This window comes from Salarias fasciatus, chromosome 15 (assembly GCF_902148845.1).
Source record: "Salarias fasciatus chromosome 15, fSalaFa1.1, whole genome shotgun sequence".
Lineage (NCBI taxonomy): Eukaryota > Metazoa > Chordata > Actinopteri > Blenniiformes > Blenniidae > Salarias > Salarias fasciatus.
In genome coordinates this window covers 2,075,764-2,101,762 of record NC_043759.1, presented here as the reverse complement: position 1 = coordinate 2,101,762, position 25,999 = coordinate 2,075,764, and the positions used below count along the sequence as shown (strand labels likewise).

Genomic DNA, 25,999 nt, shown 5'->3' with positions numbered 1-25,999 from the left:
GCAGCCACGGGAAAACTATGAAAGGAACCAGAACATACCGTTTGGAATCATTTATTAATTATTTATGGACAAAATATAATTTACATCAGTCTGTAATTCAGATACTTTTTAGGCCAGCAGAGAAGGCTTTGCAGGCCCTGACGGCCCACAACTGGATTCTCCGAATCATAGAAGGCATCATAGAAGGGGAGGAGGCAATCAGAAATGTCTGCGAGGAGTTCAGAGTGAAAATGTGAGTTGTTAAACTCCCATTTTTAATGCACATTTTAAGCTCTAACCTCTGACGCCCTATGCTCATATATGTACTAAACCCTGCTCCTAAGCACTTGAATGCACTACCCTGCTTTGCCAATATGTACTCTGTATGCATATAGTATGCTATCATGTCCTCTCTTGTAAGTAGCTTTGGACAAAAAAAATACCTGCTAAATGTAATGTGACATATTGTAATTTTAAAGAAAGTGCCCGAAGCTGTTATTGATTTGTTTTTCAATTAACAGAGTACATTTCCAGACTAAAATTGTATTCATTTGCCCTGATTTCTTACAGGTTGAGTCCTGCAGAAATTTCTTTCCTGAGAGAGTACCGTGATGTGATGACACCTTTGGTAAAGGCTTTGAACATCCTGCAGTCTGAAACCCACACGCACATGGTGTGGCTCCTGCCGCTGAGCTACCAACTAAAAGCAAAGCTCAGCAGTCTGGAAACCTCCTCCAAGATATGCCTGCCACTCGTCAGAGCCATTCAGGATGGTGTCTCAAAACGGTTTGGTCCGATGATGGAGGATCCAGAGCTGATAGCTGCTGCCATCTTCCTCCCGAAGCTCAAGACCAACTGGACTGAGAAGGCAGATGTCACTGAAGCAGGTATGATTTCATCTTTTGACACGATGCCGTAACTATGCATAATCTTAATACTAAGGGAGAGTACAGAAAAGATTTCTATTTGAAATGAAGCGTAAATAGTAGGGCTGTACAATTATGGAAAAAATAATAATCACGATTATTTTTAGGGCCCGACCAATTCATCGGCCAGCCAATTATATCAGATTGTATTAGCCCTTTTCAAAATAATCATCATCGGCTGGGATTTTGCCAATTCAATGCCGTTATATTCTTAATTTCTCATAAAACAGTATAGATGTAGAAGTGTCTGAGTTGTGCAGAACGATGTCCTTGCACCTTTTGTCCACCAGAGGGAGCTCTGACTCCATTTACATCCATCGTCCTCACTGCTGTTTTCTCAGCGGAGGGGCTCCTCCATTCTTCACATATCTGCTTTGGAGCATGCGCACTGATCCACACATCCTGGGGGAGCTTTTCCAGCACAATCTGCTCCTTCTCATCACTTCTGTCGGCAGACCTTCTCATCCGTCCTGACAGAGTCTGCTCTCTCCATTCACAAGTTTTTCCATTCTCTGGGTGTCTTTGTAGATGGAGCTACAACCTGATGGCTTCACACAGTCACTTTTCAAAGTAGCGTCCATCATGTTTTGTTTGCTGTGGCGCTCTGGTGCCATATCGGTTGGGCCCTAATTATTTTGATTAAAATTGAAATTATGAGTAACATACACAATCATTCATTGATTTCAAAAAAGTGTTTATTGAACCACTAAAACTCAACTTCATATATATATATATATACATATATATCTGTAAAATAATAAATTAAAAAAAAACAACCAGAAATAAATTAGAAGTGAGCTATAATCTGGTACTAAGCGTGTTTTCCATTCTGATCAGTGCTGATGTACATAGTCCCTTTACATTAATTAAATCTGAAATTAAATTCAGAAAATAAATAGAAACACATACAGGAGTAAAATAATATATGAAAATAATATTACTAAGAGAAACATGAATACTCAGTTTATATGCATTCCTGCTACATATGTGACATTCTTTTCATTATTTTTATGATCATGAGAAGGCAAAATCGAAATCGCGATTAAAATTTTACTTATTGTGCAGCCCTAGTAAACAAATTTCAAAGGTGTAAAAAAAAAAATATATCAACAAATATAGTTAGTTCGAGGCTTGAAGAGTTGGGACGTGCCTTTTTTCGGCATACTTTTGCTCGGTTGCTGGGAGCCTTGTGACCCTGTTGGTTGGAGCTGCGGAAGCCCTCCAAAGGCTGTAACCGTGCCAACCTCTTCCATCTACGCCGCGGTCCCTGCTAGCGGTGTATGCCCCCTTTCCTCGGCTGCTGCACTGTTGTTTTTTGACCCGCTGCTTATGCTCGAGCTGCGTCGCAGCAAGGCCGGGCGGGGCCATCTGGTGGCTGTTCCCCCCTCTGGCTGGGGGTTTGTGTGCTTCATGCCTGGTGTCGCGGTGGGTTGTGCTGGTGGCGTACACCCTCTTCCCACAACCCACCGTCTTGTGGCGTGGCCTCGGGTGGAGGACTAGCCGAGTCCCTGGTGATGGACAGCTCCCACCGTTGTGTGGCCTGTGGGGCCCTCCTGCAGGCGGATGATGGTCACGACTTCTGTCCACGGTACCTTGGCCCTGTTCACCTCGGGGAGGCACTATCGGACCACCCCTATATGAACTGCAGCTTCATGCGTTATGCTCAGCAAACTGCTCGTCTGGCACAGGTGTCTGCAGCGGCCGGGGTAGGCCAGGAGTCCTCCTCGCCGGCGCCGCTGCCTGCTGCTCAGCCACAGCGGTCTTTAGACACAGGTGCCCTCCCTCTGCGTTCGTGGTACCTCCCTTTGAGGACTTCCTGAGGGAGCTGCACTCCTGCTGGAGGGATAGCACCACCCCCTCCAGAGTGTCTGCAGATGGTCGGGCCTTGGCGGCCATGCACGAAGTGGCGGCGGCCGGTTTGGAGCAGATGCCCGATGTTGAGCCGGCCATGGCGGCTCCCATCGTGTCGGCGGAGGAGTCCCTCCGGCCTGAGGCGCGGTGCCCCCGTCCTGAGTGCCGGATCACAGACGACCTCCTTACAAGGGTCTACAACGCTGATGCGTGTGCTGGGCGGATGGGGAATTCCCTGGCTCACCTCATGCTGGCACTCTCGGCCTCTCTGCAGGGAGGCGTCGCGGACGCTGCCGCCGTTGGCTTCTCTGATGTGGTGCTGCAGGCCTTTGCCCTCATCACGCGGGACCTGGGACGGATGATGTCGTTGCTTATTTTGGCACGACGCCAGGTGTAGCTGGCGCAATCCCCCTTGTCAGAGGCCTCTCGTCGGGCTCTCCGGGGGTTGGCGGTGGAGCCCGGGCAGCTCTTTGGTTCAGCCGCCGTGGAGGTGTTGGAAAGGTCGGCCCGGGCTCGTAACACCCAGTGACAGTTGGTCGGCATCAGTAGGGACTGTGCCCCCCGCGGGGCTTCAGGGGGTCCTTCCGGCTGTTCCCATTTTTGTCCGCCTCCGGGACCCCACCCCGCTGCGGACTACGCCCCGGAAGGGGTGTCGCAGGGCCGGGGGCCTTTCGTCCCCCCACCCCCACCCCCTGGACAGGCGTCTCGGCGCACCCAGCGTGCGTTCCCCAGTGGTCGCCCCTCCGGCGCCCCTTGGAGCTGGAGGACCAGGGACTGATGCCCGGAGGCTGGTCGTCGGAACTTTTTCTCATCAGCAGCTTCGCCTCTGGGCAGCCACGGCCGCAGATCCCTGGGTAGTGTCCGTCCTGACCCAGGCTGCAGTTCTGACGCCGGTCCCCCACCTTTCACCAGGTCACCATGACCTTCATCAGGGACCCGGCGCAGGCTTTGGACCAGGAGCTGGCCTCCCTCCTGGCCAAAGGGGCAATCGAGGCTGTGGACCCCCTGGTGACCCAGGGGGTTTCTATTCACCGAATTTCCTTGTGCCCTAGAAGACTTGGGGTTGTCACCCCATATTAGATCTGAGACACCTCAACCGCTGCTTACGGGCTCTGCCGTCTCGCATGTTGACGCTGAAGGAGGTCCTGCGGTCCGTCTCTCAGGGGGACTGGTTCACGTCAGTCGATCTCCAAGATGCCTGTCCCCATTGTGCCTCAGCACGGTTCCTTCGGTTTGCCTTCAGGGGCCGCCACTGGCAGTTTCGGGTGCTTCCCTTCGGGCTTTCCCTCTCGCTGTGGGTCTTTACCCGGGTTGTGAAGGCGGCCCTGTACCCCTTACAGGCGCAGGGTATGACAATGCTACCGTATATAGATGACTGGCTAAATTGTGCACCATCGTGGGCGCAGGTGGCCCTGTCCACTGCCACATTTCTTGCCCACGTGGAGCGGTTGGGCCTCAGGGTCAACCGCCTGAAGTCCTGCCTGGTTCCTGTCCAGAGGATAGACTTCCTTGGGGTGACTCTGGACGCTACGGTCATACGGGCTTGGCTGTCCTCTCGCAGGGTGGACAATGTTCTCGGCCTCCTTGGCCTGTTCCGGAAGGGTGTCGTCGTGCGTTATGGCACCCTTCTTTGGCTGCTGGGGAAGCTCACTTCCCTTACGACAGTTGTCCCTCTGGGCCTGCTGTTGTTGTGCCCCCTGCAGAGGTGGTTGAACGGCTTCCACCTGGACGCCCGGTGGCATTGCCACCGGAGGCTCAGGGTGTCGTGGCGGTGTCTTGTCGCCCTGGCCCCGTGGAGAGACAGGGCTTGGCTGTCATGGGGCATTCCGCTGGGCGCAGCCCCTGCCCACCACGAGACCGTCACCTCGGATGCCAGTCTCACGGGATGGGGTGCGGTCTGGCGAGGTTGGGGGTCTGCCCGGGACGGTGCTGCGGGAGGGACACACGCTGCTCCTGGTGGCCCCCTTCTGGCCGGGATGGACTTGGTTCCCCCTGCTCCACAGGCTGTCCCGCAGCGGCCCGTGGCGCCTTCCCTGCAGGAGGGATCTGCTGTCCCAGCACAGCGGCTGGATCTGGCATCCCTGCCCTCACCGTCTCTGCCTTTGTGCTTGGCTTCTGAGGGGGCCGAGCCGCTGTTGAGCAGGTGTTCGGGGCCGGTCCGGCGCGCCATTCTCAATGCTAGGGCACCATATACCCGGTTGCTGTATGCCAGCAGGTGGTGGTTATTTGCGCAGTGGTGCAACGGCTGCGGGGCGGACTCAGTGCTTTTCCCGGTTCCGGTGGTTCTGGACTTTCTGCAATCCCTCTTGGACAGGGGCCGCTCCCCGTCCACCCTGCGGGTGTATGTAGCAGCGATTTCTGCTGCCCATGCGCCTGTCGCAGGCGGCACGGTTGGGGGCCACACTCTGGTGTCGGCCTTCCTCCAGGGGGCCTTGCAGCTTCAGCCCCCTAGAGTCCCACGGGCACCAGCCTGGGAGTTACATCTAGTGCTGGACTGTGCCTGCCTCCCTTTGAGCCTTTGGCGAAGGCGGAGCTGCAGTGGGTGTCCCGTAAGACGGCGTTTCTGCTGGCCATTGCTACAGCGAAGCGTGTAGGGGAGCTGCACGCGCTGTCTATCCACCCAACGTGCCTCCGTTGGCACCCGGATGGGGCAGGTGTCACACTTTGGCCAAATGCCACCTTCCTACCTAAGGTGTTGTCACAGCGAGCCGGCCAACCCATTTGGCTTGCTCGATATGATCCCCCGTCGGACGACCCGGGGGGCCGGTCGGAACTCCTCTGCCCAGTCAGGGCCCTGCGATGCTATATAGCAGCTACGGCGGACGTGCGGGCGTCAGACAAGTTGTTTGTCTGCTACGGTGGCTGTCATAACGGCTGTGCGTTGTCCAAGGAGCGACTGTCCCACTGGGTGGTAGACACGATATGTCACGCTTATCAGGCCGCGGGCCGGCCTGTGCTCCAGGGGGTGCACTGCCACTCTACCAGGGCGGTGTCTACATCTTAGGCCGCCCTGAAGGGGGTGCCCCTGGAGGAACTGTGTGCTACTGCATCCTGGCACCTTCTCCAGGTTTTACAGACTGGATGTTGTGCCTCCACATCCGCTCCGAGTGCTGCTGGACCCAGCAGAGGCGTCTCAATAGGTGGGTGCCTGACTTCCTCGTGACTGAGTTGGCATTCGTCATTCCAGTGCTTTCAGCAACACCTCTGGCGGTCAGTAGGAATGAAATAGAACGAGAGTTACGTATGTAACTACGGTTCTATGAATCCCGGAGGGACGCCAGAGCACTCTGTAACTCGGAATCCTCGTAGTTCGCCAAAGGATTCCGTACGAGCCAAATCTGGGCCAGGGAACCGGTATTTATACGGTACCGGTGTTACCCGGGGAGTCACGAGTTACGTTTGTTGGTATACATACTCGAACTACGCATGCGCGAAGGGAACATTCCAGTGCTTTTTGTGAAGAAATCGCCGCAGCTGTGTATGCTTTTTTGACGCTCAGCTGGAGCCGAACGTGTGTGTGGCAGTGGCGGCTGGTGCAGTTTTCTCCAGGGGGGGCGATAACTCTAAAATAGGCATATGCCAGAAACAGGGTTTCTATCGATTTTAATGAATTTAGGAGTTTTTTAAACATTTTGAATTAAATTTAAGACAGATGCAAAGTCAGAAGGAAAATTGTAGTCACAGAATTTCATTCAAACAAACCTAATTTATGGCCACAAAACAACCCTAAACAACCAAGATAAAAAAGCAAGCAAACATTTACTTAAGAATTAAACCATTATATTTGCATAAATTACAAGTGCAAAAAGCAACAATACTTTTGTATTACTACTTTTTGTACATAAATTGTGCCCTTCTGTCCTTCAGAGAAGCAAATTTCTCAGTGATGATAAACTATTTTATGATTTAAATGTGTTAATTTTATGTCAACAATGCAAATTAACATAGCACTTCTATAAAAGTAGACTTTTTTTCTGGAGGGCCTATATCAAGATGTGTGTCTGACAATATAGCAGTATTAAAAACATTGTGTGTACACCATTTACACTATTTATCTTACCTCTGTAGCTACTCTCTGAAGATCAACTGGATCCAGTGTGCGGCGTTTCTTGGCCAGCTGAGATACACTGCCTCTGTGTTCTCCACAGAGAGTAATCAGGGAATCTGCGTCTCCAATTTATCATTTCCATCTTCAGTGCCTTGATCTGTCTGTCAGCGACATGTCAGCGCCTCCCATGGCGGGAGGGTGGTGGTACGAAAATAATCCCTTTGTATTCAGCTGTGAGCCATGAAATGTGCGCCCCCAAATCGCCCTGTCTCTTGTATTGAAGAGGAGCTGCTGCGCATGTCCAACTTTCAACGAGAGTCTCTGGCCAAAGATTTTTGCTCCCCAGAGCGGAAACCGGACGTACGTCACTAATCACACAACATGGATGAATGAAACAGCCTAATTCATCATCATTCCCGATATAATTTTTATTATTCTCATAGAAAAATAGATAAACATTAACTCCATAATATTTTTCATTTATTATTTAATTTTTTTTTTTTTTTTTTGAGTATGAGTGATAATGAGGCGAGTGGTGAGTGACGCCCTGGCGCCCTCTAGTGGCGAGCCGCCCCTGGTGTGTGTGTGTGTGTGTGTGTGTGTGTGTGTGTGTGTGTGTGTGTGTGTGTGTGGGGGGGGGGGGGGGGGGGGGGGGGGGCATTAATGCCTGATGACAATATTTGTCGGCGTATAGGAAGCAATGTGTGAACGCGCCCAGCCCTAATATTTACACTAAGTAACACAATCACAAAGCAACAACACACACTGAGACAAAAGAGGAAAGCAGGAAAGAAGTGACAGGGCATGAAACAGCAGGAAGAGGAAACACAAAGAGGGAAACAGACACGAAATATCAAGAAACCATCCAGGGACCACAGGAATCCGAAGAATCTGTGTGAATTCACTGTTTCAAACATGAAGCATGTCAGCCTCCAAACTGAAACATTTTCCCTTCAGATTCCATCTGTTTTTTTCTCAGGAGTTGAGCTGAAATGTAAATGATAAAACTATCTGGATCGATGTGTCACTGCTTCCCAAACTGAGCTGGAGGATATTTATCAGTCTGAGGAAGAACTGTCCTCACACTGCTTCTCGTCACTCATTTGAATTTGATGGTGGAGTAGAGGTTGCTGGGCTCAGCGGAGGCTGCTGCAGGAGAAGAAGAAGCTCTCACAGTGCTGTAGGTCACCGTCTCTCCATCTCCACCTTGAGCCTGGGAGAGAGAAGACGTACCACATACTGATCAGAGCTTCACACGGACTCACCATGAGGATCATTCTACCATCTCTCAGCTCAGATCTTTGTTGCTCTGAAGCTTTGAAGCTCAACTTCTAATGGTGCGTTCACACCGGACGCGTTGCAAGCGTCACGGGCGTCGCTTTTACATTCAAAGTCTATGGTGGACGAGCTTCAACGCACCTAACGTGCATCAGGCGCTTTTCGAGCGTCGCTTTCCGAGCGTTTCGAGCATTGGCGACGCGCGTCACGCGCGCCACGCGTTGCAGGCGTCAACGCCTGAAGTTGGGAAAATTGAACTTTGGAAGCGTCAATGCGCGCGTCATCCAATCACAGACGAGCATTCTGAGCGCTGACGCGGGCCAGAACCTCGTCAAACTGGGCCCGGGAGAGGCAGAGGCTCGCCGGCGGCCCGCCGCTGGCGTGGTGTGTCACACCGGGGGGCCCGGGGGCCCACCGTCGGACCCCCGGGACCGACTCAGTGCGACGCCCGGAGCGGGCCCGCTTTGTAGGACCGCTGGGTGAGACCGCGCGTCTCGGTCCTGCTGCGGGTCGCCGGGGAGCCGGTCGGAGAGGCGGGGGCGGCCGACGGTGTGATCCGCGTCGCCCGCCGCCAAAGCCCGACCGAGCCTGGAGGCTGGGCTGCTGGGTTGGGGGAACAGCGCTGGGCGCCGTGCCGGGCGGGGGGCCCCGTGGCGGGTCCAAGGTTCCTGTGTGCTCTGCTTCTCTGCTTCTCTGACTCCTCCTGCTGGAGCCGCTCACTGCGGCTGGCTCACATTTCGCCGAATTCGTCCGAACAAAATCATAAACAGTTCGTATTCAGACAAACAAACGACACACTCGGGCTCTAAACGACCACTTTGTCGCCTAATTTTAAAAAAAAATCGATAAAGTTATACATTTGAAGAGTTTAGTGATTTCTGCACTGATCCCGCCATTGTCAACATGAAGACAGGACACAAGCTCCTCCCACTCCCGCCAGTGAGCTGCCGCGCGTCACGAGCTTTGCAAGCGTCGTGTGTAATTTGAACATGCGTCGAATTCCACACTTTACACGCGTCAACTTTGAGGCGTCAGTGACGCCCCTGACGCTTGCAACGCGTCCGGTGTGAACGCACCAAAAAAGTGTTGGATTTCTTTCAGGATTCGTACATCTGGTCTTCATCTGGACCAGATCTTAACCTTCACTGTCTTGGCATCATTCTGGTTTTTCTGAACTTCTTCAGGAGTTTCTCTCAACCTTCGAAAGTCTTGGTCTTGGTTCTGTCTTAGTCCTGATACCACTCATCTTGACCTGAGTCTAATCTAAACTCGATCCTGATTCAATCTCATTTGGATCCTCTCTAGACCTGGACCTGTCAGAGGTTTGATCTGGTCTCTATCTGGTAGTGCCTGAGAAAACAGTTTTCTCTTGGTCAGGGTTTAAGCTAAGTCCTAAGGTCTTGGTTTAGTCTTGATTTCTCGTCTGATCTGGATCTTGATTTGAACACATAAAAATGTCTTCTTTGCTCCTAATATGATCAGATAATGACCAGGACTTTATTCTGAACTTGTACTGGTCTTACAGCCACTTCTCAACCTCTGAAGTCCCAGTCAGGTCTTGGTTTTGAACCAGTCTTCATCATGACTTGGCAGTGACTTGTTGTTGGTATCAATGCAGTCTCTCCTTGATCAGGTTTGGCCTCAACTTCTGAATTCCTGGTCTGGTCCTGGTCTCATTTATAATCTGTTCTTCACATCATTTCAACCTCTCAAGTCTTGGTCTTGTCTTGGTTTTATCAGTTCTGATGTTTGTCATTAGTTGTTGCCAAATCCCTCAATATCTTGAAAAGTCTTGGTTTAGTCTTGGTCCCAAATCAACCTGGTCTACGTTGTAGTTTTGACTTCAAAAATCTTAATTATGTCTCAGTCTCCTGTAAAGGCTGATCTTTGTCTTGTCTTGAATTCAACCTCAAAACTGGTCTTCTTGTCCTGATCTCTGTTCATTAAATCTCAGTTGTGAGTTGTTCTCAATTCTTTAAAGTCTTGTGACATATCAGTTTGGTTCCAGTTCAGTCTCAATAAGAAATAGTCTCCATCTCATTCTGGACCAAAAGTTCTAACATCTTGGACTTCCCTTGGTCTTCAGTTCATTCTGGTTCTGGTCATGACTTGGTCTGAACTTCTTACAATCTTGGTCGTTTTTTTTTTTTTGTTTGTTTCTTTCTGAGATTCCTGGATGAGAAAACACCATCAGAGACTTTACCCGGACGTCACTGCTGGTCTTCTTGCTGTATGAGATTGTAGCGTAGGAAATCCCATCCTCAGCGTCGGCCTGCACAGAAACACCAGAGCAGCGTTTGGATCAGTTTGACATCAAACTGATTCACTGCCACAATCTGCTAAAGCAATGTGAGAACGTCAGCTCAACTTCTCCTTTTTATTTTGGTTCACTGTCGCTCACTGGAGAGTCTGTCGTCATCATGCACTTTGGAGAGCAGAGAAAAACCATCGTCTACAAACCTACATTTACTTTTTCAAGTAAAAAAAAAAAACAACGTCTTTATTGTTCAACTTTGATCAGTCAGGACAGACAATAATACTCCAGATGATGTTCTCTATCAATTTTAGTCCCATGAATGTTTGAAATTAAGATATTCACCAGACTTCCACCTGATTCCTCAGTCCTGCTCACTGATCTTCAGATGTTATTGGAGAGATATTTTTTATTGCAGAACTCACCGTGTTTTCATCCACCACTGTCTTCTTTCCTGAAAAGACAAAGAAGATGACTTTAACATTTGTGGTCATTGTTGAGATTAAATCTCTCTGATTTCTACCTGGATTACAGCTAATTTGCACAAAAGCCAGTTTAGTGATGGTTGAAACTCATTTTAAGTCAAATTTGCTCTCTCTGTCTCTGGTTAAGATCCTGTTCAGACATCATTTAAACTGCTCTACAACTGGTTTCCATCAGGTTTTCTTGTAGTTCTCACCTTTGGTTCTTTTCCATCTGATGATCACCACAGCTGTGATCAGGAGTACAATCAGACCCAGAGCAACAACCAAGTACAACCACCACCACGAGCCTGGAAAGACAATAAAAACCAGTGGAACCTTCAGGAAGATCTCTTTTCAATGTGATGACCAGAGATGGGACTGATGGCTCTTTGAAGGGAGCCGGTTGGTGAGGAGAAGTTCCTTACAAAGAGTCGTTCAACAGACGGATTCCTTGATGAACGTCACGGGATCTCGATCAGACGGACTGACGGAGACGTCACCCTCATTGAAGGCTCTATCCGCGATTTTAATTTAACCAGGACGAGAAAAATACTTTTTACAACATGTACTACAAAGTCCATGCTATATTTCTGTGAAATAAAATCACACACTGATCAGCGTGTTTTGGATATCTGGCCCCACAAAGCGCTGCCTGAGGATTTAGCGTGACGACCTCTCTGCTCCACTGGCAGCAGCAGCAGGGGGGGGGCGGAGCCAACATCACAAATTCATTTTTGCAGCTACTTTCTGTATTGAACATGTAGTGACATGGTAAATATGCTTTACCTGAGACGAAGTGGCCATTTATTTTGAACAAAAAAGAGTCGAAGTGGCTTCTGCTGTGTTTCCTCTGGAGGATTGTGCACGCGTACGGGATGTGCATGTAGCGCACGCTGTGCACGCTGAGTGGGAGCAGAGCGGAGGGGGAGTGGGAGGGTTTTCTCAATGTGAGGAACCAGTCAGAGAGCTCGGGGGCGGAGCCAACATTTCAAACTGAAGTCAGGGCTCAGAATTGTGCAGAATCCCGGATAGCTCCTTTAATGGTTAAGTCAGTCCGTTATTTTCTGACATCTGACTCTGTCACAGTGAGGTGCTGACTTTTACGGTTGTTTGGTGACCCGGATTTGAAAAGATGTTTGTCAGACAAATGTTGCTTTGGGCTTTACGTTGCTTGTCGTCCTCAGGGAAATGCATTGAAATCCTGTTGTGTGTGTATGTGTGTGTGTGCGTGCGTGCGCGTTTGTTGCATTGGTAAAATCTTTTTGATAAAGTGGTCAATATGGTGTTTCAGATCAAGTGGTTTCCTTGTTAACTGGTGACCAGCATCTGTTGTCATTTCTTGCTGCTGCTACATCTGCTACTAGTAGCAGCAGATATTAAACCCAGGCTCATAAAAGGTCCGACACAATCTGATTTTTAAGCAGGTTTTTCATATCTTCCGGCAGCAAAGGATGCAAAAGAAAGTCTCAGTCACCAGTTAAAGGGCAACTCCGGTTTTTTGACACCTGGACCTTATTTCTAGGTGTGTCATGCTCATATACTCACTCAGACAAACATGGTGCAGCTCAGAGTCCTTCAGAAGTGATTTAGATCCAACCGATGTAGCCGCACTTAGCGGGGGCCATGGCAATGGAGCTTCAGTGCGGGACATAATCTCTGCAAAGTCGCTCATTTCGGCTGTATTTCTTCATCCATCGCCAGTGTTATCATAAAGTCAGCTCGTCTACCGTCTTCAGGTGGGTCAGCTGAAGAGCTGACAGTTTTCTCTAACTTAGCCACAATTAGCTCGGATGGGAACATTGCGGCGCTCCTCTCCCCAGCAGAGAGGCACTTTGAGTCGGCCTCGGCTGTCACGGCGCCCCGGCGTCTGACTTCCAGGGGCCGAGTTGGAAAACGGCCCTCAGCTGCTCCACGGAGGCTCCGGACACCGGCGAAGACGCACGGCTCGTGCGCGGCCGCTGGATGTCTCCCCTCGCCGGGAGGAAGCGTATCTCCGCTCCCCGGCGGATGCGCGCTCCACGCCAGCCGCAGGACGCGCGACGGCCCGCCGCGCTGCAGCCGGAGCTCTCTCCTCAGCGAGAGAATCCAGATCTCCGCAGCCCGGCGGATGCGCGCTCCAAGCCAGGCCGCGGGACACCGCCGGAGGCCCCCCTTCCGACCGAAAGGCAACCCAGCGCCGATGGAGAAAAAAATACAGCCGAAATGAGCGACTTTGCAGAGATTATGTCCCGCGCTGAAGCTCCATTGCCGTGGCCCCCGCTAAGTGCGGCTACATCGGTTGGATCTAAATAACTTCTGAAGGACTCCGAGCTGCACGATGTTTGTCTGAGTGAGTATATGAGCATGCACACACCTATAAATAAGGTCCAGATGTCAAAAAACCGGAGTTGCCCTTTAACAGGGGATCCAGTCGTTCCAAAACACCGGCTCTGCTCCAGTGTCCTGACCTTCAGGTGACTGGAGTGTGCCGTGAAAAACTGAGACTTGGTGATGTTGTTAGTCATTCAAACAAAGGCAGCGCTGACAGCTCAGACTTATCAGACACACAGGAGACACGTGAAGGAAGTGTGGATAACACACACAGCTGAGAACCGGTTCCCTTCATTCACTTCAAAGAAACGCTCAAACGGCCGACTCGTTCACGAACGTCACACCAGGACTGACAGCCTTAATGAGCCACCAAACAAGACGCAGGTTTGGATGTTTCTACCAAGACCAAAAACACAACACAGCAGAGGGGTGGAGTCGTGACCTTGTGAATCTCCACCGGAGGCTGCTGTTGTCTGCTCTGGTTGTCGTGTTGATTCAGCTGGACCACAAAAAAAAAAAAAAAAACCTTTTCGTCATGTCTTCTTTGAACTCATAAATCCATGAAAGAAACTCTCCTTCTGTTGATTGGAGTCTTTGTTTTTGACTCGGCTCAGCTGAGGGCCGAGCTGTTCTCCTGTCAGTCACTTCACAGCTCAGGAAGTGTGTTTCTGTTCAGACCAACAACACAACACAGCACATGTAACTCACACACCAACCTTGTGGATCTGCTGAAGCTCCACTGGTTCCAGTTGTGGTCGACTTTGTGAAGGTTTCTGGTTTTACTGTTGGTTTTGTGTCTCCTGGACAAAAAACACAAAACAAAAAAAATCCACAATTCAACAGAATTAATTCTATTTTTTAATGAAACCTTACTCATAATCAAAATTTTTCAAATAACTTATTTGTGTTTTTAATGATTTGAGTCTCTGTTTCTGACTGGGCTCCCCTGAGGGTCGAGCTGTTCTCCTGTCAGTCACTCCTGGCTCAAGAAGTGTGTTTGTGGGCAGACCAAAAATACAACACGGCACATTTACCTGACAGTGAATGGAGTCGTTACGTTACCTTGTGGATCTGCTGAAGCTCCACTGGTTCCAGTTGTGGTCGACTTTGAGAAGGTTTCTGGTTTTACTGTTGAGTTTGTGTCTCCTGGACAAAAAAAAACAAAAAAAAAAACACACACAAAACAAAAGAAATGCACAATTGAATAGTTTCAATTCTATTTTTTTGAATGAAATCTTAATTATAATCAAAATCTTTCAAGTAACTTATTTGTGTTTTTGCTGATTGGAGTCTCTGTTTCTGACTGGGCTCACCTGAGGGTCGAGGACTGAAACGAAGCTTTTCTCCTGTTCTGCTGTCAGTCACTTCACAGCTCAGGAAGTGTGATTGTGGGTGAAGATAATGTGACTTTTTAAGAGTCACAGTGGCAGAACTTTCATTCTTTTCTGTCTTTATCTGACTGTTATCGTCATCAATATCTTGATCTTTGATTTTCCACTTCACTTCCTGTTTACTGCTTTTATCTGAAGACGTCACGAAGCATTTCAGTGTCTCCTCGTCATCGACTTCATGTTCAGTCACGACTGAAAGAAAAACAACACAAATGAGACAAATTACCTTTTTTTATGTGATCACAGCGATAGTGAATGTTCAAAAAGCTTATACATACTCACTGGTTGCTACAGACAGAAACATGTCAGACCAGTTGACTTGAATGTGTCCCAATGATCCGTCTGATTTGTATTGATAACAGACATAACGACCAACATCCTGAACTGTGACTTTCTTTATCATCAGAGAACAATCAGCTGTAACTCTCAGTCTGTCTGGTTCTGTTTCATTGATCTCTTTTAGCTTCCCAAGTTCAACCAGCGCTACTAGGGAAATTCTTCCAGGAGTATAGCTCCACGTTGTCCCATTACAGTCCCGCTGACCCTCCAGCTCATGCTGACAAGTCAGAGTGACGTCCTCTCCTGCCCTCTGAACAACTGCAGCCACAGCTGAGGAAGAAGAAGAAAACTCATATAAAATCAACATTTTAAGACAAACAGTCATTTCAGTCACTTATCCTGTGAAACAAATTAAACTCACTTCTCTGTATTCTAATGTTCAACTATAATCAACTACAACTTAAGACATACTTTATCAAAAATTTCATAGCTTTTCATTTATTCCAGTGTGTAAAATAACTCCCTTTTTGGAAGAAGTAACTAATAACTAGTGGAGGACTGATTCTCAGTTACTTCTACAAAACTGAGTGTTGAAGTTTTCTGACTGAAACTGAGCAGATTGAATAAAAAAAAAACATGTTGGTGTCATGAAATACATCAGAAGTGAAAACTAAAGTGGTGTTTAGAGATATTTTCCAATAATCTGAGTGCTTACCTGCAGACTGAAGCACAAAGAGGTAAAGTAGAAACATTTCCACAGGTCTGGTGTCTCACTCCAGTCGTGTTCTCGCTCTGGTTTTAAGATGATCTCTTCAACTTCCTGCAGTTCACTGACGTAATTTCTTCATCTTCACTTGAGTCATATTTAGCCTCTTATCAGCGTTCACTTCGTTATCAGTGTGAAAAACGTTTAAGCAGCTGTTAAAAAGGAGGAACTTGTGGATGAGATGATGAAATCTGCACGACCCGGTCACAGCCCGAGGTGAACCCAAACACAGACAGACGAGTGTTACAGAGGTTTACTGCAAGTTAAAGGCAGAAGTATCCTCAATCACAACCAGGAAGAGAGTCAGGGCCCGAAACAGAGTCTACAAACCAAATGATCAGGACCGTGAGCAGAGGCAAACCCAGAGGATTTACACTGGTAGAGTGCTGGACAGGGCGAAGGAATGATGGATGGACGGATGGATGGATGGATGGATGGATGGATGAAGGATGGTTGGACAGATGGATGGAATTTAGCTCCCAGAGTATATTAATGATCAAATATCAAACTGTTGCTTCATTCAGGGACTTCAGTAGAACACTGTAATGAGTCCCTGGCTGAGAAGTGTCGGTACAATTTTGCAATAAAAGACCAATAAAGAGCACTTCCTCTGAATCAGTTTTTATTCCCAGATTCATTTTAACAGCTCAGTTCTGTGTTAAATAAAAGAAGCAAAACCAAACAATGATCACAGTCAAGAGACACAAAACAACAACCGGCAACATTTCTGTCAACACATTTAACTATTTCACCTGTGTAAATGTTCACGAGAGTCCTGAAACTAAACTTCAACTCCTGAAGTAGAGGTGGTCAGGAGAACACTAAACCCAAGTTGTGAGATGTTTCAAATAACAGCATGCAACATTTAGATTATAGAATAATGAAAAAAAAAAACTGAAAAAAAAAGATTTTCTGTGGACACCAAAACCTTGATATTCGCAATCTCTGGTTAAGTTTTTAGAAATAACTTTTCTTCACAGGAGTCACGAAACGCTTTCAAGAGAATATCTCCTCTTCATATCTCCAGAAAAGCTGCGATCTGTCACTTTGTTGTCGTACCAACACAAGACTCCGTTTGCATGACAACGCTTCAAGTAAAAACCCTTTTTGTGAGTTTTCATTTCAGAAAATTTTCACGCTTACATGGCAACATTTTGAAAGAGATATATGTTTCCATGGAAACAGAAGGGCTGCTGAAAACTGTGTTGTTTTCATGTTGGACCGCTGGTTGTGTTTTGTCTGTTTCCAGGGAGACGAAGCAGTTTTGAAATGTCACCATCCTTCTGACTTTTTGGGTTTTAAGCAGGAGGTGTCAGAAAAGTTCCCACAGGGAGAACTGGCTCGTGGCGGCCAGGCGTTCATAGCGACGCCGCTTTTTGATCCTTGGATGTCGACTCTTCCTGTCATTGTGAAGCAGAATTCACCAAGCGTTGGATTGTTCAACCACTGATAGGGAACGTGAGCTGGTTTAGACCGTCGTGAGACAGGTTCGTTTTACCCTGCTGATGATGTGTTGTTGCAATAGTAATCCTGCATGAAGAAAAACGCAACTTGTCGAAAACACTAAGATGCCATTACTATGTTAATGGGGAAAACACGACTTTTTGAAAATACTCTGTCTCTGTGGACGCAGGAAAACCACAACCAGAGGCACAAAATGAAATCGACATCGTTTTCAGCATTTCAGACATTGTCTTTAAAATGTTGACCAATGAGAACCGTTTTTAAATGACAATGATGCTCGGAGTCACTGGAAACACAGCTGTTGGAAAATACGTCGACTTTTGGACAAATTGTGTTTTCTCCATTTCCATAGTGACAGAGTTGCAGCATTTTTGAAGCATTTTCTTTGAGCACCGTTGTTGTGTAAACAGACACCCAAAACGAAATCAATAAAAGGAGAGATGAGGCTGATTTACTTTGCTAATCGCTGCTCCCTGTATCTGTGGAGCGGCTCTGAACACTCAAATCTTGTTTTTTTTTGAGTGAAACTTCCAGCAGAAACAGCTCACTCCAGTGAAGAGCCGTCGTTTTCTCCACAGCTAACCAGGAAGTAACAGTAAACAAAGGATCAACAAGAATTCTTTCACCAGATCAGCAAATAAACTAAAGCCTTTAAAGTGAAGTTTGGTTTTTTGTTCAGCATGAAAGACGACGGGCTGCTCCAGGTCAGAGCATCTCACACATTTTCATAGTTAACAGGGACTTCCTGTCTGTCTCCGTTAAGAAACACCTGTCAGGAAACAGAACAAGGCAGGAAAAATCAAGACCTGAAATGTTTAATTCATTTGAAAAAAACAGAAACAAACAAAAAAAACAAACAAACTGGAAAGTCATGTTTGTGTGTACTGAGACTGATTATTATCCATAATTTGAATCCCAGACAGTGCCTCCATCTGGTTCAAATCCTGAGTTAGGATCAGGGAACAGAGTATGGAGGTCATTTCCTGCCCTTCCTCCACTGGCCAGCGGCGTTCCTCAAGGTTCACTGCTCGGTTCCTTAACTTTTATCATCTGTCTGCACAGCTTTGAAACTCACTGTTTCACTGATGACAAACAGCTCAAATCACAAATGACACATTAATCTTTCTCTCTGATGGTCACCATTTGTTTTAAAATGGTGTATTTTTTTTCTTTGTTAATTTAAATCAATGTGACACTTTTAATGTAAAAACTTAAACAAGGTAAATTTGTGCTGCCTCACATATTTTTCACATACACACACACACACACACACACACACACACACAAAAAATTGATTCCACTTAAACTCAAGAGGTCATCATGACTCGTGAGTCTTTGTCCTCATCTCGGTACTCGGTATGGGTATGAAGCTAAGCGTCAGTACACATATCAATACTCGGTAACAAAGTGGTGCCGCTGTGTCTCTAACCATCTGTCTGTTACCTGATTGGCTGCTTGGGTGAAACCTACAGCCGGTGCGGTCTGAACCTGCACAGATCAGAACTTTGAGTCCATCACTGAAAGAAACAATTCGATGACTCTTCACCGTGGCGTGCCACTCACCGTCTGGTCAGGCGACGGCTTCTTCTTCTCTGACGGATAAAGAACACGACATGTCAGCTGTGAACGAACCGGCGGAGTTCATCACTGCTTCTGGTTCTTAGTCTGGCTCTTTCTCACCTCGAGACCTGAAGAGCAGAACGTTGATGAAGACGAGCAGCAGGAGTTCGGCCACACGCAGAACCACCATGACCCAGTCCAACGTACGATCTGATCCGGGTCATCAGGTCATCAGGTCATCAGGTCATCAGGTGGTCACCCAGGAGAAAACAACAGAGCGGTGATCTCCAGAGGAAGAACCAGCACCAGCAGGGAATTCTCCTCTCGCTACAGTGAAGAGCCTTTTTGTTGTTTAGGGAGTTAAAGTACCGAGATTGAAAGTCAATAAAATGACAAACCAATAGCCGAACAGAGCACTCCCCTCCGCTGTGAGGACCCGTTTCCATGACAATGTTTTCAAGTCAAAACGTAGAACTTCCACAATGTTTTGGTCGTTGGTTTTCATGAGAACAGTGATCGGAGCCACTTGAAAACGCAACATTTTGAAAGCCGCTTCCAACATGGACGTTTCTGAAAATGCTCTGTCGCCGTGGAAACGGGAGAAAATGCATCTTTTTGCTAAACGCTGCACCATGGCTGCAGTCAACAGTTGTGGGCTTGAATCAGTTTCTAAGTGAACAAACTGTAACAACAAAGTTACTGCACCACAACCTTATAGGAATCAAACGCACATGAGAACATCTGTCTTTCGTCTCACCTTCGTTTGTTGTTGATGCTATGGTTGTTGTTGTCTTCTCTGTGAAATGAGAAAACGTTTACATGAGAGCAAAGTTTTCTGCTTCTGTCGTGATGATGTTCTTCCACAGATATGTTTGACTTTCATAAAGTGCAATGAAACCAGAGCTAATCCATTTGCAGATGTTCCATCATTGTTCTAATAAGGTCTTCTTGTGTCTATCGACTAGCTGACCGGGGTACTTGGGGTTGTAGGTGAAGACGTGCTGCTCCGCGGTGACGTTGTCAACGACGTGACACCTCCAGTACTCGTACGCCTTGGCGGCGTGGACGGGGTGGGCGGTGGAGAAGGACACGCTGGCGAAGTGGACGGCCTGTGAGGTGTCCACACCCTCCTCGCGTTCGAACCCCTGCCACTCCACCTTGTACGAGAGCTGTCCGGCCACCGAGCACTCCACGGTCACGAAGCGGTGGCTCTTACACTCCACCACTGGGGAGACGGGGACAGGACGCTGTCAGGGTGACTCCACACAGTATCCCATAAACTGGAGTTTAGTATCATAGTAACCGCTCAAATTGAAGCTAATGCTAATGCTAAGTGTTCATGAGCAGGAGTGATGGAGACAGCATGTCTGGGATTGTTTGTTTGAGGTTAAAGGGATACTTCAACATATTGGAAAATTAGCCGATTTAGCACAATTCCTTAGTCATTTCGAACAGCATACTTACTGTTTTTGTGAGGGCGAGCTGTTGTTTATTCAGAGGCGAGTCGGGGAAGGTTTTCAGGACGGACACAATGGAAGTGGATGGTATTTTTGTTCCTCCTCGTCAAACTCATCAAATACAAAATCCAACAACCCCAAAACACTTTGGTGGACACGTTATAATCCGCACATTCACTACGCTGTGGAACACCAGCAAATAATATTGTAGCGTTACGGCACTGAAGCAAATACTGGGAACTACTTTTTCTTGTAAATCACTACGCCCAGACGCCATGTTTAGTAAATAGTCCCGTCTTAGCAATCTTCGCATAAACAACTCAATCTTGTAATTTTGCATTAATGTTCCACAGCGTAGTGAATGTGCGGATTATAACATGTCCACCAAAGTGTTTTGGGGTTGTTGGATTTTGTATTTGATGAGTTTGACGAGGGGAACCAAAAATACCATCCACTTCCATTGTGTCCGTCCCGAAAACCTTCCCCGACTCACCTCTGAACAAACAACAGCTCGCCCTCACAAAAAAGTAAGTATGCTGTTCGAAATGACTAAGGAATTGCGCTAAATGGGCCAATTTGCCAAAATGTTGAAGTATCCCTTCAAAGATAAGCTTGAAACATAGTATACAGGAGTTTACTGTAATAGTAACTGTTAACAATGAAGCTTATGCTAATGCTTAAGCTAGCCTTACAGAGACAGACAGCAGCTCACTCACGTTTAACTAACTGTAGTTCCTTTATAATTTAATCACAGTTAATAGTTGTTCATGCTCGCAGTTCGGTGTTGCTGTAACGAAGCTTCTGAAAATAACTTGATGATTTAGCCGTTAGCCGTTAGCCGTTTAACTCTGAACGCCGAGCGGACTCACTGCTGACGACGGACAGAGAGATCCGAGTCCAGTTCTGCTTTGGAGAACTGCAGGTGTAGACGCCGACGTCCTGAGTCGTCACGTCCTTTATGAGCAGCGAGCAGCCAGGCGTGACGCTCCGTCTCTCCGAGTTCGCCACGGCGTCCGACGACCCGTTCACCGTCCAGACGGCCTCTCGGCAGCCGGATGGATTCTCCCCACACTTCAGGACCACGTCGTCCGCGTCTCGGACCACCACGGACTGATACTGTGCTTCCACAGCTGTGGACGGGAACAACAACACACAAGAAGGAAATACCACACGAACTGGCCAATCATCAATACATCTCAGCTGAAATCAAGTGTTAGCAGTACTTTATTTTTCTACTTAACTTTTAAGAAAAGTATCCAAAAACAGTAATTTTAAATATGTTTTTATCATCATCTACAAATGTGTTATCAACGGCAACTCGCTTGGTATCAGGACTCAGTACCCGTCCCTTCTCACGAAAACTGCATCGTTTTCAAAATGTAACAAAACTTTTTTTAAAACGAAAACACAAAAATGCCATTTTCAGGTGTCAGCGGCTCCCGAGACGACTCGACTGAAGCGAGGAAAGATTCTCACCTGAGAGACACAGCAGCACCGTGAAGAAGAAGAGAAAGATCCGGAAGGCAGACATTCTCCCTCGCTCGCCCTTGGTCTGTCTCCTCGCTCAGAAAATGATCAGATTCCAGGAGATCTGATGAAAACATCACTTCCTGTGGTGAAATCAAGACAAACCCAACTGACTACAACACCGGAAAGGTGGTGAAGTTCCTCTAATGGATGAGTTTGTTGTTTTTTTAACTGTTTTTCTTCACGTTTGAACAGGAGAGTTGGCAGAGAAACTCTGATTTCAGGTTTTTCTTCTCAGGAGTTGATAAAATGGATGTTAAAGCAAATGCATTCATTCATTAAATACGAATATGATGCATCTGTTTAAGATTTTAAATGGTTTTCGTTTCAGAAATGATTCACATTTATACTTCAACATTCTGAAAAGGATGTCCGTTTCCATGGAAACTATAGAAACAGTGATGGAGTTTTCATGTTGATCCTCTGGTTGGTGCTGCTGTTGGTATTTGGAATTAAACCACAGAACTCTAATGCTACCAGGACCAGGAGAGTATGGACCAGGACTGTATGGGAAAAAAGGAAAAACGAGCCACACAGGTCTTCTAGGTGCTGATTTTTTTTTTTTTTTTTTCCATTTTTTTTAAATCGCTCCACATCTGGAACAGACAAATGATCACACAGGCAGAAACTCAGTGGGGCGAAAAATACGTCATTTATTGAAATTCTAATCCAAACAACTTCCAGGCTGCAGCACGAGATTCTGAGCAAACTGTGGTGACTGGAACAAAACTTGAAATTGATTAGGAGAAAGAAAGAAAAAAAAAAACAACCATCCGCTGACTTCAGAAACAAAACGTGCAAAAGAAGCCAACGCTGGGAGGAGTGAACATGAAACATTCAATTCAACAAGAGAACCAACTTAAAACACCACTTACATTCAGATAAAGAAAAAACAAACATTTTCGAGCTGTTTCCTGTTGCTAACGTGAGCGTTTCCCAATGAGAACAGCTGCCGAAACGTCTTGACGGGTCCGGAAAACACCAAGATTTCCACACAAATTCAGTGAACAGGCAGTGAACAGGAGATAAAGTTAAAACCAACAATGAAAAAGATTCAGCTGTTCTGTTGAAACCTCCGTAAACTGGGAATGACTCATGGAAAAGTATTTTACACACTGGAGGCAAAACGAGAAAACAAAACACCAAAACAGTAACACTGAATTAATCTCATTAGCATCGCTGGCTAGCTAGCTTTACGCTCATTAGTGCTGCTGGTTAGCTAGTTTTGAGCTCATTACCATTGCTGGTTAGTTGGTTTTGAGCCTCGTAGCATCGCTGGCTAGCTGGTTTTTGAGCTCGTTGGCATCACCAGTTAGCTAGTTTTAATCAAAATGTCCTGAAATCGTGCAAACAAATCAATTACAGACAGAAAACACTTTCAAACCTGATTCTTGGAAATGCAATCTTCTCATTTTGGCTTTCTTTCTTGGGAAAATGGTTCTTCTGACAGAAGAAATCACATCTTTCCTCATTGTTTATCACAGCTTCCTGTCATTAGCTGGATTTGTTTTTTCTTGTCCATTAAAAACCTAAGAAGAAGAACATGACAACTGATTGCAATGGTTCTTCTGCAGGAAGTCTTCAGGTGTCTTCACACTCGAGAAGTGGAACGTGCTCTGAACTGGAGTTAGCACTGAAGCTAACATTAGCTTCTAAATATTGAGTTTGGTCACATCAGTTAAAACAAAACAAAACCAAAAAAAAAAAACACTGACGGAGTGTGAAGCATTTTTCATTTGGAGCCCCCAGATTCGAGATTCTGGTTTGGGAGTTAGCATTGAAGCTAACACGAATGTCAGACTAATGCAGAGGAGATTTGTCGAATTCGGTCAGAATGAATTTGGACTAACAGGAAGTGGCGGGCTTCAGAAGCGCCGCTCCCTGCATCTGATTGGGCTCACATCTACCTGTGAGAAGCTGCCGATAGGTTCCTCAACTATAAAAAGAAAAAAGAAAAAAAAAGAAAGAAAGAAAGGTGACTGGCGTTGTGTGGCAGCTGCCTGTCAGCGGTAGCCTCGTCGGCGGCGTTAGCCTGGTTCGCCATCCTGGATCCCTCGGCACAGTTCCAGGACCGAAACTCAGACTAATTCATGAGGAGACCACACCAAGTGCTGTAAACATAAGAAGCGCCGCGTCGTGCCCGCGCTGAGGCACGGCGGAGGCATCATCATGATTGTAGCTGCTACCCCTCCTCAGGATCGGACGCCACGGAGGCCACAACTTCATTGTTTTTTTCAAGGGCGTCTTTCAGCAACCATTTAAAAACAACAAAAACGACGAATTCCCAATTCACCAAAAACATTCGATTGGTGGCCACGCCCACTTTCAACCATAAAGTCCCAAAATCTTGCTTTCAGTTCTGCAAACTGTCTTCTTCTGTTTCAGTGACACCCAGCGTCCCTCAGAGGTCTTGGCACCCCGTACAGGTTCTGGTGGTCTCGCTTGGCGACTGTTTCCTGTTCCCAGTGCGAACCAGAAATATCTGGAACAAAGTGCTTCAGTTTACAGGATTCTTATTCTTTCTCTTCTTTTTTTTTTGTTTATGTTGAAAAAATCCTCCGTAACAAAACTAGAATCTCAGTTAAAATAGATGTCTGGATCAGAATCTGTCCTCTTTAAAAGTCACAGCTCAAACATGGCGTCTGGCCCGACCAGCGGTGAGCTGGACGGCGACCCGGGAAGCCACCGCCGCCGCCGCCGTCCGGCGGGTCAGCACACTTCCTGGACCTTCAGCAGCGACTTGAGGTGGACGCTCATCTGCTGGCGGCGCTGCGGCTCGTCCTCGCCCACCCAGTGGCTGGGCGGTTTGGGCAGCACGCTGGGCGACGGCGGCTCGCTGAACTTGGCGCCGGCGTAAGGCTTCTCGCCATCGGCGGGCTCCACGTTGTCGGAGGCCTGCAGCGGCCTCTTGGGCTCCGGGGGCGGATCATCTTTCTTCGGCGGCGGGTTTGGTTTGGGTCTGTCTTTCCGGGCGGCGGTCTGCTTGTGTCTTGGCGAGGGGTGAACAGTTTGACCTCCCGGCTCCGGCCGCTTTCCTTTAGATTTCAACTGCAACACAGAAAAACCTCGATTAATCCACCTGGAACACTCAAAATGCAGACTACTGTGATACATCACGATATCGGCACAGCAGAGTGCTGAGCCATTAATGAAGGTTGCTCCCCCTAATTCAAAAACAAGAAGAAAATACTAAATAAACCATAACACTGAATAATAATAATAAACTCACAAATGTATGGGCTTCATTTTCAATAAGTAATCTGCAATGAAAGAGCAGATAAACAGCTGGGAGCCGGAGGAGGCGGAGCTTAGAGATTCCACCAATCACTCTGCTTAACAATAGTTCCCTTCACTGTCCATTTTTAAAAGTAATCTTAAAACACATTTTAATTCATTGGCTTTAAACCCAAACTGAGACTCTGCTCCTGTTTTTATCTGTCATTGTTATTTTGTTGTTTATATTTAATTATCTTTCTCTATGACCATTAATGTACATCACGTTGGTTCTGCTATAATTGTATTTAAAGTACTTTATAAATACAGCTTTGATGGATTTTTTTCTTTATTATATGCACTCGGTTGAATGCGTGAAATAAATAAAGCAACACAAATAAACAGTTTACGGTTAATCTACATGCATGAACACTGTGTCCTCTCGTGGTAAATAAATAATTAATCATTATTCTCATATTTCAGCCATAGGTGTGATGGATTCTTTGGCGAAACGCCGGCCCTTACCTTCTTCCTGGCCCCGGGCTTCAGATGCTGCGGGCCGGGCAGGGCGGCCGTCCCGGCGGGCAGCTGGGCGCCGCTGCCCGGGCTCACGGTGTTGTTGTTGTGGTCTGATAGGCGGAGGCCCGGGCCGCCCTTCGGGGCTTTGTGGTGGTGCTGCAGCGGGGCCGCGGTCCGCAGCTTCCGGCCCGCTTTCCGCAGCTTCGCCTTCGCGGGCACAGAGTCCCCATCTCCGGAGGAGGAGACCGGGTTGTTGTTCTCCAGGTTGCCGATGTGCGGCTCACGGCCGCGGGTCGGGGATCCGTGCAACATGTCGGTGAAACGGCGGAAACATCAACAGACCGGGGAGTCCTCCGCTAGCTCCGCGTTAGCAGTTAGCACAGGCTAGCAACGAGCTAATAAACAGCACGGGGATAACAGCGCAAGTTAGCAACGAGCTAACACCGGAAGTTAACGACGAGCTAAGACGCAACAAACAAGGAGATTTGTCTCACGAAGTGGTTTTTCTTCTGTAAAATCGCGGTGCGCTTATTCCCGGTACCTTTCAACTGGGTCCGACTGTTCAGATGAATAGAATGTGAGAAGCCGCGGAGCTGAAATCCGAGTGAAGAGAGACACAATCCGACTTCCGAGTCTGAAGGACCAACCTCTCCGGGCGGAAGTAACGCCTTACAAGTACTCGCGTTACTTTCAATGAGTAATATTTCATTGGC

General features: G+C 47.4%; 3 protein-coding genes and 1 long non-coding RNA gene across 10 annotated transcripts; 1 reads left to right on the top strand and 3 right to left on the bottom strand.

Moving 5' to 3' along the window:
• The first annotated feature begins 27 nt into the window (after positions 1–27).
• On the top strand, positions 28–24,283 carry LOC115402478 (uncharacterized). The gene is made up of 3 exons (XR_003933127.1): positions 28–232; positions 550–866; positions 21,454–24,283. It is a non-coding gene; the product is annotated as an uncharacterized LOC115402478 (long non-coding RNA).
• Positions 7,464–15,753, bottom strand: LOC115402440 (uncharacterized). 7 transcript variants are annotated; one of them, XM_030110999.1, is made up of 10 exons: positions 15,496–15,749; positions 14,784–15,107; positions 14,424–14,693; positions 14,173–14,256; positions 13,827–13,910; positions 13,553–13,609; positions 11,016–11,108; positions 10,762–10,790; positions 10,286–10,354; positions 7,464–8,017 (listed from the first exon to the last, which is right to left on the bottom strand). In XM_030110999.1, exons 1-10 carry the CDS (start codon positions 15,530–15,532, stop codon positions 7,904–7,906), a joined length of 1,161 nt encoding a protein of 386 aa, XP_029966859.1. In that variant the 5' UTR covers positions 15,533–15,749; the 3' UTR covers positions 7,464–7,903. The 7 variants fall into 7 exon arrangements, with proteins under 7 accessions (XP_029966859.1, XP_029966857.1, XP_029966861.1 ...); XM_030110997.1 differs by having other exon boundaries at positions 14,784–15,110; positions 15,496–15,747; XM_030111001.1 differs by lacking the exon at positions 14,173–14,256 and having other exon boundaries at positions 14,784–15,110; positions 15,496–15,753.
• LOC115402447 (uncharacterized) lies at positions 16,982–21,573 on the bottom strand. The gene is made up of 8 exons (XM_030111014.1): positions 21,504–21,573; positions 20,897–21,157; positions 19,541–19,795; positions 19,328–19,366; positions 18,691–18,780; positions 18,574–18,602; positions 18,454–18,498; positions 16,982–17,779 (listed from the first exon to the last, which is right to left on the bottom strand). Exons 1-8 carry the CDS (start codon positions 21,556–21,558, stop codon positions 17,726–17,728), a joined length of 828 nt encoding a protein of 275 aa, XP_029966874.1. The 5' UTR covers positions 21,559–21,573; the 3' UTR covers positions 16,982–17,725.
• On the bottom strand, positions 22,215–25,953 carry LOC115402451 (proline-rich nuclear receptor coactivator 1-like). Its single transcript, XM_030111021.1, has 2 exons — positions 25,293–25,953; positions 22,215–24,602 (listed from the first exon to the last, which is right to left on the bottom strand). The coding sequence occupies exons 1-2, from the start codon at positions 25,596–25,598 to the stop codon at positions 24,264–24,266; spliced, it is 645 nt and encodes a 214-aa protein (XP_029966881.1). The 5' UTR covers positions 25,599–25,953; the 3' UTR covers positions 22,215–24,263.
• Between the last annotated feature and the right edge of the window lie 46 nt (positions 25,954–25,999).

Bases quoted from the DNA above. Each gene is read 5' to 3' on its own strand.
- LOC115402440 (XM_030110997.1), bottom strand. From the start codon at position 15,532: ATGTTTCTACTTTACCTCTTTGTGCTTCAGTCTGCAG. The intron at 11,109-13,552 runs GTCACGACTCCA...TTGTCTTTCCAG, and splicing joins CTCCGGTGGAGATTCACAAG to GCTCGTGGTGGTGGTTGTAC. The intron at 10,355-10,761 runs GTGAGTTCTGCA...GTTTCTGTGCAG, and splicing joins CAGTGGTGGATGAAAACACG to GCCGACGCTGAGGATGGGAT.
- LOC115402447 (XM_030111014.1), bottom strand. From the start codon at position 21,558: ATGTCTGCCTTCCGGATCTTTCTCTTCTTCTTCACGGTGCTGCTGTGT. The intron at 21,158-21,503 runs GTGAGAATCTTT...TCCCGTCCACAG, and splicing joins GGTGCTGCTGTGTCTCTCAG to CTGTGGAAGCACAGTATCAG. The intron at 19,367-19,540 runs GTCAGCTAGTCG...CTCATTTCACAG, and splicing joins CTACAACCCCAAGTACCCCG to AGAAGACAACAACAACCATA.
- LOC115402451 (XM_030111021.1), bottom strand. From the start codon at position 25,598: ATGTTGCACGGATCCCCGACCCGCGGCCGTGAGCCGCACATCGGCAAC. The intron at 24,603-25,292 runs GTAAGGGCCGGC...TCTGTGTTGCAG, and splicing joins AGCCCGGGGCCAGGAAGAAG to TTGAAATCTAAAGGAAAGCG.